The sequence below is a fragment of the Falco biarmicus genome, chromosome 8 (assembly GCF_023638135.1).
Source record: "Falco biarmicus isolate bFalBia1 chromosome 8, bFalBia1.pri, whole genome shotgun sequence".
Classification (NCBI taxonomy): domain Eukaryota; kingdom Metazoa; phylum Chordata; class Aves; order Falconiformes; family Falconidae; genus Falco; species Falco biarmicus.
In genome coordinates, this window is record NC_079295.1 from 30796167 (window position 1) to 30818105 (window position 21939).

At 46.3% G+C, this 21939-nt stretch overlaps 1 protein-coding gene across 3 annotated transcripts in view; it reads left to right on the forward strand.

Moving 5' to 3' along the window:
• GLI2 (GLI family zinc finger 2) overlaps positions 1 to 21939 on the forward strand; it is a 199747-nt gene that overhangs the window by 157778 nt on the left and 20030 nt on the right. The window contains exons 5-9 of one of the 3 annotated variants that reach the window (XM_056350159.1): positions 990 to 1181; positions 11686 to 11887; positions 14267 to 14480; positions 16099 to 16212; positions 19668 to 19799. In XM_056350159.1, coding sequence (XP_056206134.1) covers positions 990 to 1181; positions 11686 to 11887; positions 14267 to 14480; positions 16099 to 16212; positions 19668 to 19799 — 854 coding nt within the window. Of the gene's footprint in view, positions 1 to 989; positions 1182 to 11352; positions 11609 to 11685; positions 11888 to 14266; positions 14481 to 16098; positions 16213 to 19667; positions 19800 to 21939 lie in introns of those variants that run through there. The other 2 variants (XM_056350161.1, XM_056350160.1) reach the window with 2 other exon arrangements.

Genomic DNA, 21939 nt, shown 5'->3' on the forward strand with positions numbered 1-21939 from the left:
GCAGACGGGTGGCTCAGTGCCCAGGGAGCAGCCAGGCTTTGGGGACCCGGTCTCTGCACGCCCGGCAAACCCCAGTATCTCTCGGCCTCCCAGCTGCTGCAGGGGCCAGCAGCCCTTCTCCGCCGCAAAGCAAAGCACCAGAGAGCAACAAGGCCCCTGGTTTAGTGCCTGGCAGCATAAAACCATCTTCTATGGCTAAAAAAACCATCACTAGAGTGATGGGGAAATGCATACGTCTTCTTCCCTCCCCCAAAACGTCATCCAAACTCCCAGCTGCCCGCTGCAGAGAGGTCTGATGTCTGGTGTGCGTGTGCTCTGCCCCATCCTCTCCTTCCAAAGCCAATTTCATTGTTTGCTGTGAAAAAAAGGCATTGTGTTTTGGGTTGCTTTGCTTTTCCTTTTACTCTTTCTTTTTTCTTTTTTTTTTTTTTTTTTAAGGCAGTGGTAAATAAGTTAATGGGGCAAGCGGGTGGGGAGGCAGGTTTGAAAAATTACAGCTGGGAGAAAGTGAGCGTAATTGGCTTTGGCAGCCAAAATGGTTTTATGCTGCCAGACACTAAACCTAGCTCTATGCATTAGACCTTGGCTTTAATTTCCTCACGCTGCTATCGGGAACTGGGCTGCATTTGTCTTTCCTTTCTAATAGGCAGAGATGTTAATGCTGACAGGGTTACTGCTGCTGGCGGGCTGGGCCCTCTCCCCCCTCCCCGGGGTGCCGGCTGCGTCCGAATGGGAGGATTATTAGAAGGGGGAACGAGAGATTGTTTATAAATTTGCGGAAATGGAGGAATGCAGAGGCCCCAGCTTAGTTTCTTTTGTCCGCAGAAGCACGCCCAAGCACACGTCACGAGAGCCCTACTCCGAGCCGTGCAGCCGGGGCTGGTGGGGGGCACTGGGTGGAGACGGGGCCGCCAACGTCAGTGCCGAGGTCTAACATTGCAGTGGGAATCTTCTCCCCATGTTTTCCTCCTCATCCGTGGCTCCGGCAGTGGCTCACGAGCACCTGAAGGAGCGAGGTCTCTTCGGGCTTCCCCCACCGCCACCAGGAGCCAACCCTGCCGACTACTACCACCAAATGACGCTGATGGCCGGCCACCCAAACCCCTACGGGGACCTCCTGATGCAGAGCGGGGGAGCAGCCAGCACAGCCCACCTCCATGATTACCTCAGCCCTGTCGATGGTGAGTAGCGGTCTGGGTCCTCCCTGGCACAGTTGAAGTTTGGGGGCAGATGGACTGGGCTGTCCTCCCAGTGGAGGTTGTTATGCATGGTCATTCTGCCCTGCCGAAACCCACAGGTGCTGCACTCTAATTTTTGGCTTAAAATGTCACCTTGTTCCATATATATATGTATGAAATATATATAATTTAAAATACATGCATTGTGGCCTCTTTGGGAGGACGGCATGGCTGCTGCATGGGTAGGAGACAGGCTGGTCCAGTGGGCAGGGCTTTGCTGCCATCCCACTGCTTTAGTCATGGATGACCGCAGTGTTCCTGGGTGCAAGCTCCATCTCTGGCTCCCCATCCCACCCCATGTTCAGCCTGGTTAGTAACTGGGGCAAAGGCTGGCCGTTTCCATGCATAACCATGCTCGGCACGATGGACCTCTCATCTTGGTTGGAACTTCTCAGATCCCCAAGGAGAAAAAATATGTTAACGGGGAGCCACAGTGGAGAGGATATGTTAGTACTTTGTGGGAGAAAAAAAAAATGCAGGAATGTGGTATTTATGCTAGTATCAGACATTATAAACCCAGAAAGCTCTTGCTCCTGACTAAATGAAGAAGAAATAAAATCACACTAGGCACTGCGGTGCTGAGTCACCCCTGCAGCCTGACCGCTGCCCTGGTGGGATGGGTAAAGTCTATCCGGAAGTGTATCTGAGGTCCAAATGATTTTTAAAGCTGTTAGAAATTTCTTTCCTTTCGTTTTATGCCACATCTTGTAAGAACTGGAGTTGCACAAATATTACAAAGGGCAGTTTGGAGATTATTTCTGCTGCAAGAAAGAGAAGTCTCGGCTTGACTTTCAGATTCCGGCTTCTGTTTCCTGGGCTGCCTTCAGATTTGCCTGTGGACCATTATAAGTTTTTGGAGTGGAGATCTGCATCGTTTCATTACCGCTTCAAAGTTTCTGTTGTTGAGCTTTTAAGATGAAAGACTTTGCGGTCTTGCTGCTTCGTAAAGTGACTGGTTTGGAATGATAAAAGCTGTTCTGGCTGTTCACTGATGGGGGCTTCTAGATATTTTGAATGAAAAAACAATTTCTCTTCTGCAGCTGCTGTGGAAGTTTTACCTGAATAGTCATTTTCTGCTGCCAATTCCTAGATTAATCGGGCACCTGGATCCCAGTCTGAAAGGGAGAGCACAGCCTGCCTCTAACACCCAAAATTCATTCCGGGCTTCTCTGCTACAAAACAGCTGATCAGTAAGACTGCTCTGTCTTCCCTCCAAAGGGTTAATGTCTGTGGTTAAAGCAGATGGGTGCAAACCAGCCCTGCCAAGTTCTCCTTGGACTCATGAACGAGACTCCTTCCTCCTTGCCTCCTTATTAGTCCATCTCTGACCAGCAGTGCCTCACTGATGTGCCAGATAAACAGCCAGTAAGGGAAGCAAACACAACTGCTTTCATGCTAGTGCAGGCTGACTCTCGGCACACCAGGATGTTCGTCCTCTCGTTTGCTGAAGATCAGCCTTTATCTGAAGTCCTCTGAGATACTCCCCTTGGCAGAAAACTTTCTCACTGTTTGCCTTCTCCTGAGAACAACTCTAAAGTAAATCACTTATCAAAGGTCCCAGTTTCATGCAGCCAAGCTCATAACCATCATTCACTGCAAAGCCAGGGCTCACCAAGCATTTATTTTGATCTTTCAGTAAAGCTTTATTGATGAATAACTGAAAAGCCTTTTCTGGGCCTTCACGTGCCCTGTGTGAGATGAACACTTTCAAACGACATGAGGATGTGACATGAGACACTGGAAGCCTACTTTTTAAGAATGTGAAAAGGAGCAGCAGACCAGTGCCAGTCTCTGGTCTATGTGTTTGGGTTTTTCTGTCAGATGGAGAGAAGAAAGAATTGTGCGTTTTCAAGGTGGAGACTAACATGGATGGCTCTGAAAGACTGGCTGAGGAGCCAGAGTCTCCCTCTCTTTTTAGAAAGTTATTTCAAAAATTCAAATCGGCGGAGCCTAAGTAAATAGTTGGAAGGATAATTTAACAAAGCATCCTCTTATGGTGTTTTTCTGAGACAAGAATATCAGTAGCATGCATAAAACCCCAATGAGTCACCACCTCACAGCATCTGTCATTCAGGCAGCCGCCTTCTTCTCAGAGAGCCCCAGAACATATGAACTTTACAAGAATTAGTTTGCTGAAAATGCAGGCACCTGCAAAAGAAAAAGCAGCCAATAAGCATGTACTAAAACTGGCCTATTCAGTGTCATGTTACCTCCAAATATCTGCAGGTCCGTGGGAGCCTCGGTATGGTAGTTCTTCCACAGGCACATAGCTGGGCCCTTCTGGTTGCTGTAATTGCATTTCTTGGAGAATTTCTCAGTGCCTCCATGTTTGTCAGTGTTTTCTCATCCCATCAGGTGTCTAGGGTCAGGAAAAATAACAGGACATAGGTGTTGGCTGGAGCTTGTTGGTACCAACCGTGTTGTCAGCTCTGCTGAGTGTTTAAATGGTGGCTGAGCTAGGGTGCCCCAAAACTGCATCTTTTTAGCAGGGTTTTCCCTGTGCAGCTAAAAGTAGTTAACCACTAAAGCAGACCAAATTGAAGTTTTATGTACCAGACTGCTGGGGTCTTCAGGCCAGTCCCAGTGAAGACTAAATTACCCTTCAGTTAGCTGTCCTGTTTCATTCTGTCATCCAAACAGGGACTCTAAATCCAAGAGTGGAGTTTGACTACAGGCTTAAATACATTTTCTGGAAAACCTACACTTTCAAATCAGAAGTTAACCACTTTCTAATGCCACAACATTGCTGGTAGGTCACTTTTGAGACTAATTTACAGGATCTATTCACCAGATCAAAACAATCTTGCATTTCTCTTCTAGAAGTGAGCGTCACATGGTAGATTATTCCAGGTGACAGAGTGGTTGCACAAGAGCATCCTTGGGGCAGAAAAGACTGATGGAGAGCACAGTCTTTTGAAACTGGAGATGACTACAACTTTCTAAGCATGTTTAGTACATCCAACGTGGTTTTTTTTTCCTAATCACAAGAGCTCTGGTGATTACCCTCAGCTCTTGGGAGGTGCCATTTGCTCTCAAGAGGAGCATATCCAGACTGACTCGATGTTTGTACTGTTATAGCCCTGTACACCACAAGGTCTCAAAACTACTGTACTAAACAAAGCTACTTCATCACTGGAGACCCTGAAGAGAAAGGAGATCAAATGATCAGTGAGCAGAGCGGTGGCAGCTCTAGGAACAAGATCCAGATCTTTCAGAATAAGGCTCTCATGGCCAGGGTGGAAGCAGAGGTCATCTTTAAATCCATCACTTCTGTTTGCCCAATGTTAAAAGTGTGATTGGGTTGTCCATGCTGAGTCAGGGGATGGGGAAAACAACTTGAGTTCAACGTACATCCAAGCAGTGCTGCACAGAGGTGGTCACTCAGCTCAGGAGGGCTGCATGGGTCTCTGCAGCCGTACAGTTACCAACAGCAGGGATGACCGCGCAGTGCTGTTATGGCATTTCATCCAATTCTGGAGCTAGAGGGAGATCCCTGCTCTATTTCTTGCTGCCTGGTGCAAGGCAATCACAAATGTTTTGACTCATGACCAGCAATTTAACTGGGAAAAGGCTTTGTTCAGCTCAGCATAGCCGACAAACCAGCAGCTGGCACAGTTGCCTGTGACATGGGCAAATCATCAAGCAGGACTTTATTTCCCCAAATCAAACAGTGATTCAGCTTCACTGGCCTCTTTCAGTCAGTGTTGTTGGAGCCTTTCTACTTCAAGTAAATGATTTAATAGCCATCAGGGTAAGGAGCAGCGCTGGCAGCGCAGCTCAGCGGTTACTGCAGTCAGCAGGCATGAGCCTTGAGAGGTGAGCTCGGGACTCTCCTCCAGCAGGTTTATGTGAAGCGACTGCTCCATCAGGATGGACGGACATAGCCCAGCCTCATGGCGACCTAGGAAAGAAGTGCCTCGCCTGGGATTTGAGGGACCAGCAGCTCAGGGTTTGCAGGCTGGGTATGCTGGATGGCAGATGACTTCCCAAACAAGCCAGCTGTTGGCTACTCTGGGCAGACGGCGCGCCCTGTAGTTGCTTCCTTAAAAACTCTGAAAGTTCTTTTTTTCTTTTGGTTTGTTTTCTTTGTCCCGGCACAGAATGGAAACTTGCTGAAATCTCAGAAAAGGTTCAGAGAATGGGAAATGATTTCCCACCCATTTCTAGCCAGCAATGCTGTTTTCCTCCCCAGAAAAATATGTGCAGAAGAGAGAAAAAGTCCCAGAGCATCCCATAAGCACTCTGTCTGGAATCCTGCTGCACTCTGGTTTCTAAAGAATTCAATTTACATATGCAAGTTGGGTCGTCTAAACAGTTACCTTGTGGATTGGGAGTAGAAGAATGCAGCCTTGTCTTTCAGTGAGGATTTGAGAGAAGCATTAGTATTCCTTGAACTGCAAAGCTGATCGGCCCAGGGAGGGAAGAAAGAAGGGTCCCAGGACAGCATCTGGTGCCAGAACAAATGTCCAGCATCTGCTGCAGTCTAAGTAAGAGGTGTGTTGTCGCTGGAGAAGGGGAGAGGGAAATAAAGAACTGGTTATACAAAGAGCATTTGTAGTTTATCGCTGCTGCGTATTGATTAAGGGATCATCCTGTGGTTTTATGCTGCCCGTGGATTTAATTTGGTGATGGGAGGAAGGGGATAGTTCTGTACGTTTTGGGTGAAGTTTTCTTGGTGAGTGGCCAGGAAGAGGGACCATGTTGTTAATGCTGTATTTATCCCAGGGCTTGGCCAGGGGATGCAGGGGAAGCAGTGGCTCTGGCCGTTGTTTCAGTGAGGAGGGGGTGGTGGGCCATCTGCAGCCCACGTGCCTTACGGGCTCAGCTGTTCAGAAGCAATTCCCCCGATGTTCCTCTGCAGTCAAGATCACAGCAACATGCTTGTCCGTAAAGGGATGCCTGAGATTTCCTTGCCTTGAAGGAGCCCCGAAGGAGCTCCCACTGAGTGCCTGGCATTTCCGTTCGAGAGGGCTTCGCTGCCACTATTTCTAGTGTGATACAAGGTCTGAAGTCTCCCTCCAGGAAAACTATCTCTTGTAATGTCCTTCTGATGGCCACAGCCACATCGAGTGGTCGGAGCAGGAACCTCTGCTCCCGCCTCCCACATGAGCCAGGGTCTGATCCTGCCTTTTGGCACGGCAGCACTGGGAACAGCGGCGGGAGTCAGACCACAAGCTGCCACATGTGTAAAAGCTGACTATTTGGCTCATTTCTGGCCCATTGTGGATAAATTTAAATTTGGGAAGAAAATCCCAGTTTCTGAGCAACTCATGGATGTGATAATTTGCAGACACCATAGGAAACTTCCAAGGAAACTGTACCTTTTTACCAAGAAATCTGGACTTTTCTCCCAGCCATAGGCTGGCTGGAGGACTGGGCTGGGACATTTGGCAGATGTGGCCACTGCCACTTGAAAATACAGCCTTGAATTCACTAGTTTAGAAATGGGCTATTTAATCCCTCCCCAGGAGAGAAATGGCTTTCAGTTGTGAGCTGTGGCATTTACTTTTGCTTGGCAAAGGTAATACTGCTGTAAACCAAGTTTTTTTCTACTGAAAAGTTATTCCAGGCACTTTTAAAAGGTTTCTTAAAATATGTGGGTTATGTTTATTCTCTAGCATGTAGAGCTGAGCCTGTGACAGTCAGTGTATCTGGATCTGTGTATGAAACGGTGTGGAAAGGCCAGTGCACACCAGTTAAACTACTGTAAAATGTATCTGGAATTGACTTTTTGTAAGAAGAGGCAACAGGGGGCAAAAGCCAACAGTAAAGTTCTTGTTTACTTCAGACCTTCATGAGCTGCCATCCACAACACTATCCCTAATGCCCAGAGCTTTGGGCTCAGCCTTTACTGCACCCTTCTGTTTACCAGTTCACATCTCTAGTTTAATCTCCTCCTCACTCTGAGAGGGAAGAGGACAGTCTTTTGGCTTAATATTTTTGTTTTGCTTGAAATCTGAAACAGTTTTGAATTCTAAGAAGGTATCTCTTGCTTTTGAAAAACAAAAAGAAAATCAGGTTTCTTTCATTCAGAGCTAATTTGTTTAATATACATTGAATGAATAAAAACCAAGCTGTTAGTATGTCCAAAATATGAGTGCATAAACACAGCATGTTTTCCAAGTGAGAAAAAACTAGCTTCAAAGTAAAGATGAGGTATCTCAGACAGGAGTGTCTCTAGGTCAGCTTTTAAATTTGTATTTGCTCCATATTCCAAAGTCCATGGAAGTCAATAGAGAGCATCCGCTGCCTTTAAAAGGTATTCATTCAAGATGAGAGGTAGAAGTAGTAGAGCGGATTGTTACAGGAACAGTCACCACCCATCCTGGCTGTAAATGTACTCAGCTGGAAATATTATCAAACACCAGAGGAAGCAATGATAGAGTATCTCATGGGATTGTCTTGTTTCTTGTTTTGCTTTGGCCCATCACTTCTTTCTGGACCTGAGTGAGACAGACTTTTCCCATCTCTCAGTAGTATTCAAGGGAAAGAAGCTGAAGATAAAAAAGGTCTCCATCTGAGGTAGAGAGGCATAGTGAGATTAATTTTAAAAACTGGAACACTGGTAGATGAGTGCAATTAATTTTAGAATAATTTCCTACTTTTATTTCAATGTGTGACATTTTAAAATTTGTTTTAACCTGTGATGGTTTTCGGTTTCTGAACAAAATATCTTTCAAAGCAACAATAGAAAAATACGAGATTTTTTTTCTTTCAAGAGTGTTGAAGGGGGTACTCTGACAGTTTAGAAACTTCCTGCAACATATTTTCCAAACATCAAAAAAGTCTTGAAACTAACACTGTTCATTTTGATAAGTCAGCATTTTTGAAGGGGAGACAAGAGAGGGAATGCCATGATAAATCCTCCCGAGGCTCTCCATCTCTGTGTCTGAAAAATGGATCCCACCTTCATTTACTTCTCTGGGCACAGTCACTGCTGAAGAAGTTGCATGTGGCTTTTCCTTTGAAGCATCACTGGACCTCAGGCAACAGAGGATTTTGCTTACATATTCAAGTGGCTGTCAGTCAGCCCGAATCAAAGACCTTGCCTATGTGTACAGCTACACTAATACTCATCTTTGCTGCTACCTGGTATCACTTAATGTTCATGCTCAGTGACCTCAGATCAGGAGATTAGTCTGATTTTATTAGTAAGAACTATCCCAGTGTTGCTAATCTGCTTTTGAATAATAATTTTGAAAAGATTCCCTCTTCCTAAATGCACTAGTGAGCACTTCCTCGTGTGGTTAAACTCCTTTTCGTTTCCCAGACGCTGCCCTTCCTGGGCATCTTGGGCAGGCTGTCATTGAGAAGAGAGGAATTGTTCATCCATAGCACTATTTTAGGTCACAGCTTTCCCTGGAATCCTGTAAGACCTTAGAGGCTTTTGTGTACAGCACGAGCCCAACTTACTGGATCTGCTACCAAACATTTCAGATAGCCCACGGTGCTCACATGATCTAAATTAGAGTGGACACTAACGCAATGCATATTACTGGGTTTGGGCTGGAGAATTCCCAGGCCAGCTTGCAGATCTGACAGCTTCCAGCAGAGTTTTACGTGGGGGAAAAATGACGTACCTGTATGCAGCGGGGAGGGGTGGCTGTGTTGGTTGCACTGCTAAAACCCAGGGTTCTGTTGGACATCAGGGCTTCTTCCCTCTGCAAATTAATGGCAACCAATGGCTGAACCAGCACTGTGGATATAAATCATGGGAAGCAACGGCGAGAAATGAGTACAAGGCTTTTCTTTCTATTTAGTAATTTATCAAGGGAAGTGGCACATTAATAAACAGATCTCCCTTGAGGTGTGGGAGTAACAGAGATAAATATGACTGTCAAATCTGGCCTGCTTCCTTCTGTTAGAGAAGGAGGAGACTGTGGGAATGCAAATGCAGAAAACAATATCTATATCTGGAAAGATGCATATTATTTGTAGGACAGAAACACTGACAACTCAGCTGAGATGGAACTCCATTGCATTTGGTGCATACATACAGAATAAACACAAATCCTGTCTAAAGGAGCTCATCTAAATAGATGACACTGGGAAACAGAGAAAGAAGCAGCAGCTTGCTTAAGGACGTAAGGCTGGGGAGGACTGAGAGCAACACCCAGGTCTTTCCAGGTTGTGGCTCATGTGTTGAATCAAAGAGCTTTATGGCTGGGGGGGGGGGGGGGGGGGGCGGGTAGAAAAGGAAAAAGTTTAATTAGTTCAGATCAATTGCATTAACACATTTATGTGTTGCAGACAGAGCGCAGTTTTGACCATTATGATCTAGAGCAAAGCAAGCCTCATGTTGCTTAGTCCAGAGCTCTGGCAGGGCCCAGATTTCATGAACCAGATGTTAAATTTGGGAATGCTCCACTCCAGCCTTCAGGCAGGGCCAGCCTTTGCTGAGGGGAGTTCATTTGCTCACTTTGGTTTTGCATCCACGGTGCCTCTACAAAGCGACTGCTCCTTTTCCAGCTCCCAGGGGAAGTGCTGCTCAACACGGCACAATGGGGCTGGAGTCTGCCAGCCACAAGTGTTAGGAAAGTTTGAGCCCAGTCCCTCCAAATCACAGGACAGCTTTAACGCTCAGGAGGTGATTTTTATAGACCACTGCCTGCTCTTTCTGTTTCATACCTGATCCTTGAATCATGTTTTCTAGCATCTCCCTGCTCTGTAAGGTTGCAAAATGTAGTTTACAAAATACCCCAAGAAGGTGTTCAGCATATATGCAACAATCTGATTTTTAGGAGAAATTCCCAGTGTTGTCAGTATTTCAGCAAAAGCATTGCAGCTAGCAACTCTTGAAGCTTCTTAGGTGTAGGACAGAAGTCACAGGAGTGCTTGGTTCAAGTATCAACTTAGCCTTGGACTTAGAGTGGGACCTTGGGCAAGTCATTTATCTTGTGCAACAGCGGACATCGTGGGTAAATAAGGGGAGAGTGGTACTAAACCCCATCGATTACACAGCACCCAGACATGGTAATGACAGAGCCACTTAGGTACACTGGTGAGTCATGTGGAGACTGGTAGACTGCAACCCAGCCACTGGTCTCAAGGAAATGTTGACATAAACTTCTGTGAGCCAACACAAATCAAGGAACTATTTGGTCATGCTGGCAGGATATATTTTACCTCCTTGTACATCCCATTCACCTTCTCACATACCAGCACTGTCGTCAGGACAGAAAGTTTATGCTCTTGGAAAGTGCCAGGCTTGTATTTGGTGATATACAACCTAAATCCATCCCTCCAGCCAACTAGGGGAAAATAGCTCATATTGCCTGTCTGGGCAAGTTACTGTTTTATTCACAGTGTTTAATAGGATATACCCACAGGAAGCTTTCTGGGGAGACAGCCGCGGGAAAAGCCGGGTAGTAATACAGTGCTGCGCTCATCAAGGGAAGGAGCTGGAGCAGCTGAGCCTTCCTGCATCCCTGGGTGGATGGTGGGGGTTACCAGCAAGACCTTATGCCTGAGTGGCACATTTTACCCTTAGAAATCTTTTTTTAAAAAAAAACAACAGGTGACCTTAACACTGTTCTCATTGCTTTGGAGGAATAAGCCATGCCACACAGGGCTAGGGGTTGGTCAGGCTTTGCATCTGGTACCCTGGTATTGGTAAACATTGTGATACGGCCCATCCCCAGATCCTGTCCATGCCACCCCAGCGATTTGCAGGTGGGTCAGGCCTGGGCAGAGTTTCCTCCGGATGAAGTCAGTCGTTCCAGTTAGCAGTGCTGAAACGCTGGGAGAGGCCAAATTCATACAGTAGTAACTCGCCATGTATTGCAGATCCACAAACGGGACTGGCAGCATTGGAAATGACTTCATGCCTGAATGATTGACAATTGCTAATAGGGTCCAGGCACTGGCAGGTCCCCTCGGAGTGGGAGAGCTTGAACTTTGTGCCTGAGCTGCCAAATTGGTTTTCTTAAAACTCTTAATTTACTTTTGGAGCTCCTGGAGCCTCGCCTCCTTCATTAATTGGATGGCCAGCATTGTGCTCGCGCTTGTTTGGTTTCCGTTCCCTCCGCACACAAGTGCACACGCCATTTCCAAGGGTTGCCCCGGCTCTGACGTGCGGCTCTTCTGGCCCGCTGCTGCTGCTGCCACCGAGTCAAAGGGACGGCTGCACTCATGGAAACCTTGCAGGGCCTTTTCCTTTTTAATTTTAAGTTAATTTAGTGCTGATGAAAGGGGGTGATGGACAGGCTTCTGTTTATCCCCCAAGGAGGGCGAAGCAAGCGGACATTCACGGTGCTGCCTGACCCCTGTTGTTCAGCGCCCAGGGGAGAGGAAGCCTCACGTCGAAGTGGAGCTGGTCCCTGCGCTGCTCCTGGCTCCTGAACATCCCACAGCAGTCACAAGTGCAGCAGGTCTCAGCACCTCCTGCCACCCTGCAGGAAGGCAGCAGCCCGCTGGTTTTGTCTGACAAAGGTTCTCTTTCCTACAGTGTCCCGGTTTTCGAGCCCACGGGTGACTCCGAGATTAAGCCGAAAACGAGCCCTGTCCATCTCCCCGCTGTCCGACGCCAGCATTGATCTCCAGACAATGATCAGGACCTCCCCAAACTCTCTTGTGGCGTATATCAACAACTCCAGAAGCAGTTCAGCAGCAAGTGGCTCCTACGGCCATTTATCTGCTGGGACAATCAGGTAAAGCTCTGGGACTGGCTCTGTGCAGCTGCATAAGCATCCCTCCGAAAGGAGGGGTGATCTTTCAGCAAGGGAAACCCCCCCCTTCCTTGCAACTTCTGCTTTTGTGCACTGGGGCTGTGTAGTGTATTAAATCAAAGCCCCCACCTGGTTTTGCATGTGGAAGGGTACTTTGTGCCATATGGGGCAGGGGGGAGTTGCTGGATTGGGATTATTGGTTACCAGGTTTCCAGTAATTACACTATGATCATGCCTTCCTGCAAGCAGAAACAGGGAATAAGTTCATCTAACAAAACGTTCATTGTGAGCAGTTGGACTGGTTAAGAAACCCTCAGTTTTAGGAGATTGCCTCAAAGTATCGTCCATATTATTGGCCCACAATCTTTAAAAAAAATATATTGCCTCTGCAGATTGAAGAGTCTAATGCTAAAAACATATTTAAAACAAATCTAAGCCCTTGAGTAAAGTTTTGTTCAAATCTTAATTAAAAACCACTTACATTAGGCAGCTCACTGTTGTCAATTCCTGCCGTGATTGCTTCACCCAGGTTTCACAATGTTATTACTCCTTTTATTACTTAACTGTTAAAAATGTTAGCTCTAATTAATACTGATGTTGCAAAGCAAGCTTTTATAAAGATCATGTACTCCTAAAACTTGTAGGGGAAAACGGAGATATTGCCATTAGTAACTGTAGCATTAATTTTGTAAGTTACTTTATCCAGCACCATCCTTCAGAAACTGAATTTAAATCAAACAGAACACTGATTTAAACAAATTGCAACTGATTTTTTGGTAATCATATTTTTCTAGTCTTTTCACCTGTTGTTGTTAACTGGGCATACCTGTAGCATCTCTTCTTCCACTCAGATTTTAAGCTTTTCAGGGTAGCATCTGGTATTTTCAACAAACTGTAGAGTGCTGAGTCTGACCCATCGGACAGTTGTTGGACTCCAAGGGAATAACTGTAGAGTGCTGAGTCTGACCCATCGGACAGTTGTTGGACTCCAAGGGAATAATCAAGTAATAATATAGAATTCGAAACTTCTCGGCGTTCTAAAGGTGCATCTTAAAGGTCAAGAATTGTAAACTGGGTTACGTATATAACAGGATAACTGTCAGCTATTTGGGGTGAAAAGATTTTTTTGTTATTGTTTTAACAATGTCTTAGTGGCAGCAATTAAATCCTTTATAACCCACTCAGATCCAGATCCCAGTAGCAGTTCTGAAAGTCATTTTTGGACTTTGCTGTATCGTAACAAAGCTGTGCAGCAGCCTGACATCACACCTCATTTGCTGCAGTGCGTATTTACCTCCCAGAGCTCTTTTACACTGTAGTGATTTTTGCCCTTTATTCTTTTGGTCAAGCTGTCATTAACTGGTTTGGAACAGAAATTCTAGCTGTATGGTCACCAGCAATAAGTATTTTCTCTAAAAGCAAAATTGGAAATGAAGCGTGCTGCTAATTATGGCCCCGTTTGCTGAGCACTCACAGCACGGGCAGTTTTAGTGATGTGATCAAAATACCATGAGGGTAAGGGTTCAGGATGGCCATCTCTTAAAGGTGGCAAATAATTGATTTTGGGGCTGAGAGTCTATGGTTTGTGCATCGCCCGCCTAGAGTACAGGGAGCACAGCGTTTCTTGTGCGTCTCCATCTCTGCCGAGGGGACTCGCCCCTGGGAGCGAACCCCTTCCTTCCAAAAGCAGAGCTTTGTATGCTGGCAACTGCTGCATCCTGGTTCAGACCCGTTGCCCCCAGTTAGCGCCCAAGCAGCCTGGAGCTGGTGGTGTGTCTGGTCACTGCTGACCCAGATTGGAGATGAACCAGTGACCTACATATGAAAGGTGACATTCTTCAGCAGTCCCCTGAGCCAGCATCCCCCTCACCCAAATGCAGAGTAAACTGCATGGTTCTGGACTGTGTTAAATGAATAGTTATTCATCCCCACTGTGACCTGGGCCAGGTGGGCCAGGTGATGCTGTTTTTTTATATCCAGGGCAGCAAAACCCCAAGGTGTGAGTCTGCAGGAAGCCTGGGAGCCTTGGGGGCTCCAAAGCCAGATGTGTCCAAGTCCCATGCTCTTGTGCACTCCCTGCCAAGGGCTTTGGCTGTTTTGAAACATAGGAAGCAAAGAAATTACAGTCAGATACATGGGTCGAAATGCTTCACAAGTTCACTGAGGCACACACGAGACAAATCCTGTCTTTGAAGTAAAGCAGGCTGTCAGGCTTTTCATGGCATTGAAGGCATCTAGCTGGGACAGTGCGGGCTGTCTCCTGGAGTCTTCAGGAAGCCAAACTTGAATCAGTCACTAGCTAATGTGATAAATGCCGTTTAAAATAACTCCTCATCATTCTTCCTCCTCTTGTTGCTGCAGTCCAGCATTCAGCTTCCCCCACCCCATCAACCCTGTGACATACCAGCAGATCCTGACGCAGCAGAGAGGCCTGAGCTCAGCCTTTGGACACACTCCTCCCCTGATCCAGCCATCCCCAACCTTCCCCCCACGGCAGCACATGGCAGTCATCTCCGTCAACCCACCGCCGGCACAGATCAGCAGCAACAGCAACTGCATCTCTGACTCCAGCCAGGTAGGGGTGGCCATCCTGGCTCTCTCTGTGCATGGCACACAGGGAAATGGAGGCACGTTCTCCATGCGTTGGGAGGTGCCCTGCATGGTGCTTGTGGGAGTTTATCTGCTCTCCACTTGCTCATGCTCTCCCTTTACATTGCTTTTTCTTCCTCCTGACAAAGAGTTTCTGGTCTAGTCACAGCCAAATTTTGCACCTATCTCCCTTCCTTGCACACACATACTACCCATGCAGAAACCAAAGGCCTTGATCCATCAAAGCACTGAACATGATATGCAGGGTCATCTCAGGCAGCAAACCTCCTTGAACATGAGTCATGTGCTATTCAGGTAGAGGGAATTCAGCACATGCTGGAAAGTTTTGCCAGGTAAGTGCCTGCTCACTGTGAACCAAGCTTCATCAGTTCCTTCACCAATCCCTCCTTCCTTTTTTCTTATTGACATGAACCATGCCAGTGGTCTTAAAACACCTTATTCCTTTTCTCTTTAACAAATAAGTGCATCCTACTGAGGACCTCTAGCCATTTTACTTATTGTTCCTTCCTTTTCAGTAGCTTCTCTCTCAGGGTATCCCTGCTGTTGATTTTTCCTGTTAAGGTCTGCAAAACTAGGGGCCAGATTTTGAAAACTAGGAATGCTATGTGTATGAAATCCCATGCCTCAAATGTGTCCTTGCAAATACCTGTGAGTTCACACAGGCACATCCATGTGTGCGCAAGCCCACCACATGCACAGGGTTAGTGAATACATCTAGCACGCTTTTAATAATTTTTCCTTCCCATTTTCATTCTTTGGAAGTTTAAATTGCAATTGCTTTTCTCCCCAGAGACTTATTTCACCTCATTTCACACCCATTTCCAATTGTTGGTTTAGTTGTATCATACTGAACTTTTCAGACTGGTTTATTGTTTTAGGACTTCTCATGGCTGCTGCACTGCAAACTCTGTTTGTTATTGAAGGTTATTTGATTGATTGGTTTTGTTTTCTTCTTACAAACTGGCTACCAGAATAATGTGGCTGGCAGGAGTTATGCCTCTGTTTAATAACTTGCAGGACCAATCTTGAGCAATTAGCAAGAGCATATTTAAAATGTTGATGTTCCAATTTTATGCACATACAGTGGGATGTTTTTTTCTCCTGAAGTTGTTCTCATTTTTTAAGAGCTTAGCAAAATATACACATAGCCTTTCATGCACCCAACACACCAGAGCCCTCGCACGTAACCAGAGCCACCCACTCCCCCCAGGAATTAATTTTCTCAACAAATTGTTTCATCCCATTGAGAAATAAAATTGTGGCTTGGGGGAGGGGGGTGGGGGTGGGGTGTTGCATAAGGTTTTGATGGCTTTGACAGGGACTAGATCGCTCTGAAATGGAGCACCAATGCCAAGGCCAAGCTCACTGGTGAGCCTGCAGAAGCTGATGCTGCCCTTGGCTCTTCCCTCTTGCACAAACCCACACGGGCTATCTTCCATGTGAAAACCAAACCTGGTTGTCCCTGGCCACTTCTGAAGTTCAACGCTGACTGATTTTTAAGTTAATTTTTAATGAGGAGGTGGGCTGCGGTCTGTCCCTCATCGCAAACCCTGTGCTGTCTCTTGCCTGGTTTTCTTTCCTAGAGCAAGCAGAGCAGCGAGTCGGCCGTGAGCAGCACAGTCAATCCAGTAATTAACAAGCGCAGCAAAGTCAAGACTGAAGTTGAGGGTTTGCCTCCAGCGTCCCCAACCACACAGGTAACCTTCCTGGTACGAGACGTGTTGTGGGGCCGAGGCAGCGAGCTGCTGGGTCTTGTTGTCTTTGGGAATGATACTCTTGGCACCTTTTGCTGCAGCGAGGAGCAAGGCATCAAAGTCTGCCAGGCAGGCTGGTGTCTCTTGGAGCATGAAGCCCAGCAAGGTACAGGGCAGAGCTGCAGTGACTGAGTGAGGCATTCAGTGGGTGCTTGGGACTCAGCTTGCAGTTGCTGTGCTTGGATAGAAAAAAAGGAGGGAGGGAGTATTTCAAGCATGATAATTTAAAAATTATGCCTGGTTTTCTGTGCTCCAAAGCAAGCAGCATTAGTGTCTCAGAGCAAACATAGATTATGAGGGAATCTTGCATGTAGGTAGCAAGCTTGCAAAAAACGGACGACTTCTTGATTCAACAAGGAATTGTTCCTAGAAACATCCTTTACACTGGTGACACAACATTTGACACCAGGAAGGACCCAAAGGCCTTTGCTTTCTTTCCAGAGCTCTGTGATTGCAAACTGTTTAATGGCTGACAGTATCCATCTGACCGTCCTTTATCACAACTGTAAACTATCAGGAGTGCTCTGGGCACTTCATTTTCATGAAATATTAGGCCGTGTTATTGTCAAGCGAAGGGAAGAGTTGATGACAAATTTCTCCTTCTGCCCTGGTTCAGGAGCAGGTCTCAGCATGATGCATGGGGACAGCAACGTGTGCAGTCATCAGGGGGCTGGTAAAATTGATGAAGATAGCATATCAGGGAAAGATAAACATGCTGTAGTCAGCACAATTAGGGCAAAGAGGCACCTCTCTGGAGCTTTAGGTTTAGGAGTGCATCTACATGCTGCTGCAAAAGCACATGCCCCAAAAAAACAATCTGGCCACCACCCAGGCTAATGGGGCCATGTGTTTATTTCTTGCAGCAACTGACAAAAGATTTGAAAGCCATCAAGTGCTTTCTTAAAGCATCTGTAGCAGAGGAGCTGTGGGACAGACAGCTGCTTGCTCAATGGCTGTCATCGTCCATTCTCTGCTCCAACGTGAAGAGGTGTGTGCCCAGCCACAGGGAGTGCTTAGGTAGCATCAGCCTGGCTCAGCCCTGCAGCCCTGCCCCAGAGTTTCATCCACTGGGTCTTATGTGAAATAAGCACTGAAAGAAGGCAGGGAGTAAGTTAAAGTGGTGCAAGGAGGTTTGATTAGAATAGCAAGGTGAAATTAAGAGAAGGAAAATGAATGCTGATCGTCTAATAGTTCCTAATGATGAGATCTGTGAAGTAATACCCCAAGGGAAATGTAGGCTTCACATCTTGCAACATTTCAGTATTGACTGGGAAATTACTGGAAAGTACTTTGTAAGAGGCAGCCCTTTCTTGGCAAGGAGAACAGGTTCAAAGACTGAGCATAGTGGGTGTCCCTTCTTGAGCTGGTCTAACTGACAGCAACTTGTTAAATTTGGGGATTCCTGTTCTGCAGGAGACTGTGCTGAAAAGTCGAGTTACAGTCAGTTAATTATTGACTGATACATTTTTTTGCAGAGTATGAAGTTCATCCATCAAAAAAAAAAAAAAAAAGCATGTGTGTGTTTTGTTTTGGAAATTCTGTACTGGAAATGCCTCATGTGAGTTGTGGTTTGGGTGTTTAAAATCCTTGGCCAGACAGTATCTCCCATGATGGCTTGTAATATAAAAAATGCAATGCAGAGAAGATTTGTGGGACACAGAGGAGCACCAGGCACGAGGGACCTGAGTTAACTGTGCTCTTACGATTACCACAATAGCTCCAGTAAGATTCAGATTAATGTTGAACTAGCCAGAAGTAAAACAAGTCAATCTTCTTCAACAAATTACAATGGCTTCAACTCCATTTTTCCAACAGACAACGTAAAAATTTTGGCAAAGTAAGATTTTTAGTAGAAAATTCCACTTTTCCAAGACCACACTTTGCATGGAGAGAAATGTTTCAACAGAAATAATGTTCACAGCTTACCCAAATAGGAAATGCAGGAAAAAGAAGCTGCTGTTTGAACTTTCTCAGACTGTTGCTGTGGGTTTTGACATAGTTTGAATCTCCAGAAGTCTTTCTGTAAATTACTACAGCTTCCTGTCCCAAGAGCCACCTTACAATTATTTTTTTTTCTTTAAATTAAGAGCTAATTAAAACAAATCTCTTCCTCTCCATATCTAAACTTCTGAATTGAAAAGTCACAGCTGGCACGTATGTCATGAGCTAGTTAATGAAAATTGTTGAACTTTCATACAGAGCGTCTCACTTTCCAAGCTCTACAATGCCATTAAGTCATTAATCATTGCAGCCCCTCAGTAGGCATTGGGAATGTCTTGGTGGGGAAGGAGACGGCAGCCAGATAGGTCTGTTTGGGCAGGTCAAAGACTGCAGGATGGGTCTGACTGTGTCTACACACTTATGGGGCCAACTAGCCCCAACTGAAGCATTAAATCATGAGGAACAGCGTCTGATGTGGTCAGTCAGCCCAGATGCTCCTGCCTACAGCTGCCCTGGAGGCGGGACACTTGGTGCTGGGCAGTAGTAGAATGGTCAGGAAAGGGAATGAAGGGGGTCACAACCTGCAGGGTTTTGTACTGCTAAATTCCCAAGCCAATATTGGCTGATGATTGCCTTGTGCAAGTGTCTGACACGTGCAGAGCCGACAGTTGTCCTTACTTCTAAATGGTACTAATTATGTTGCATTGTTTAGGTGCTGATGCTTTAATCCTCATAGTAGCCATAACAAAAATTTTCTGTGCTTCATTTAGCACTGAGGAGCTGGCTAGACAGAAGTTAAGGAGAGAGCTCACAGCATGCCCAGCATTAAAGTAACTCATTTATGAGTCCAGAGCCCCTGGAGCTCTGCTTTGCAACCCACTCATCACTGGTTCTTGCTCAAGCTTCCCAAATTTCCCTATCTCAGAGGAGTGCTTTGAGGGCTCACCACTTTGTCCCTGTGGAGCACCCTGCAGGCATAAATCTTTGGGTAAATGTTAGGTATAATTTTCTTATCTACTGAAAGATGCAGAAAACAGAGCCCCCCCTCCCCAACCCGTGTCAGGTGGGTACAGTAACTGCTAGGCTCTGACTGCTCTGTGGTTTCTTCATGCTCATATTTCCCCACTCCCCCAGGTCAGTTTTGCTCCAGCAAAGAACACAACCAAAGGTCAAAAACCAGCCTTTTCCTTTCTCCAGCTTTTCCTGGGACTGCCCACGACCTGGCTGGAGCCAGGCATCACTGTGACTACAGCTTCGGGGTGTTTCATGTCCTGTCATTAACTCTGATCCATTTCTACCAAAACCCTGCAATTCATTATTTCACAGTAATCAAGGATGTTGTGTCACCACAACGAGCATGGTTTTGTGATCAGTTGATACCTGCCCCGTAATCTATGAGTGACGGAGGAATTCAGATGAAAGAAGTTCACCTTATACAATGCACTGTTGTGTTGCAGGAGCATCTGACAGACCTGAAAGAAGATCTAGATAAGGATGAATGTAAACAGGAGCCTGAGGTTATTTATGAGACGAACTGTCACTGGGAAGGGTGCACAAAGGAATATGACACTCAAGAGCAGCTTGTCCATGTGAGTAATGGTTGGGAGGAAACCCCAGCGATAAATTTGGGTTTCTGTGCACTTGTCCTCATTTTTTATCACGAGCTGCTGTACAGCCAGAGCTCACTCTGGGAGCTACTAAAGGTGCAAATCAGAGATACGGTGTGTAAACACTGCCAAAGCAGGTCGCTGCTCCCCAAGGAGTTTAGCTGCAAGAAGCCTCTCATAGATTATTTGATGTTGCTCTCTTCTCAGCTGCTGAGGCTAAAGTTTCTGTCTCCCTTGTGCATGACCCGATGACAGAAGACTCTGTGCAGAGGACCTGATCAGAAAATGGGGAAGGGGACTGAGCCCTTTCATCTTTGCTGGCTGTATTCACTGAGCCTCTCCATGCACCTACACCAGCTATGGGTCAGGGACTGTCCATGCTGTCCTCAGTCCTCACCCAGGCCGTGATAACCTTTTATGCTGCTGTTACATGAGCTGTGGGGCCATAACACTTAGGAACTGTTGACTTGCTCAGCTCATCCCTCCCACAAAAATAGAGCACTTCCAGAGTTTAGACATGCTCCAGTGTCATCGTCAGAGCCCGAAATAAAGAAAGTGGGTTGATTATTTAAAAACTGGGAAATAGGGCTTCCGTAATCACAGTGATATCCCCCAACCAGTGTCAAAACTGCTCTCTGAAGGATCCCCAAACCAAGTCATTAATCAGATTTTCAGTTCTAATTAATTCCAAGAACCTTTTGTGTGCTTTGCTTCACCTGGGAATCCACCACTTGGTTTCCTTTGGCTTCTCTGGTCAAAAAATCTCTTAAACTCAGAGCGAGAGCCTGTGAAATCAGATGTGATCTGTGTCTGAGCCTCATCTTACCCCCAGCCCAGCACCCTTCCAGTCCTCACTTCGGGTCTGTGGTATGAGCCCCATTCATTTGAAGTCATCCCAGAGATGCTGGGAATTCACCAGCCACAGCAACCCTTCTGCTTGCAGCGAAATGTTGGATTGAGCAATTTTGCGACAGGCCCTGCTATCTTCTCCTTTCCCTTCAGTCTTTTGCTGCTTGCCTCAGCCAGGTTCCAGGCCTGCCAGGGGCCACCAATGTGTGACTCACATGTAGCCCTCTTCCTGAGGGCTTGTGTCTGCTCTCACCCTTTTTTATATATCTTCATTTTAGTTGTGTTTAGACGCCACCAAGTAGGCGTCAGTCTCCGTTTCCCTAAGCTCTGCATAGAAACGTTACCTTAGCACAGAGGGAACACACACTAAATGATAATTTTTGGCCTGTACTCTTCTTCCATCTAAGGTTAGCACCTGCCTGCCTCTGCCAGAAGTCACTGGTTCAGGGCAACATGTCCTTGAGTACAGGCAGATTTGGAAGTGCTTTTCAGGGCCAAATGAGTGATAAGTTGCTTAATGGGTTGCACACTACATGCCATGGGGCGTTGCTTTTCTGGGGTTAAACCACAGCAGCCCCATCAGATGGGCTGGGCTCACATTTGTCCAGCAGTATTTGTGCATTTCCCTCTCAGACATAAGAAAGACTCTTTAACTCTGCCCAGAGCAAAGTGCAGGGCTGATCCAGGAAGCTCAGCACAATTTATTTCCAGAGAAAACCCAAAGAAAAATATTTGACAGAATGTCCAAAATTTTCCTAAACTTGGAAGGTTATAAAAACAGAAGCCTTCTGTACTGTGATTACTAGAAACATGGGGTTGTGGATTTGGGCTGCCCAAAATATACATGCAAATGAAATACAGATGTTGTGGGCCAACTTTTGAGAAGGTGGCATCCCATCGTGCATGGAAAAACTCTAGTTTGTGTGCAGAGCAAAGTACCTGGGTATGCAGGGTCCATTCTCCATACACAGTGGGTAATATGCTTGTGGGAGACATGCATGTGAGAAGTAAGGGCTCATTTTTGCAAGCACCGCTGCTGCTCCCAGCCTTGAAGGCCACAGTCTATTTGAGAGAAGCCCAGGTAAAGCCTCTGGCTAGGTGGGAGTTTGATAGGGGCTATGGAGCTGTAGCTGAAGTGTGGCGAGTTGTGCAACTGCTCCTTCACCATGTGATGGGAAGCAGATATTGCCCAGACAGTGAGTTAATAAGCCTGAAGGGGGACTACAGCCCCCCTCCCGTAAATGTGTCTTCCTCTGGCCTAAGCAGGACCAAA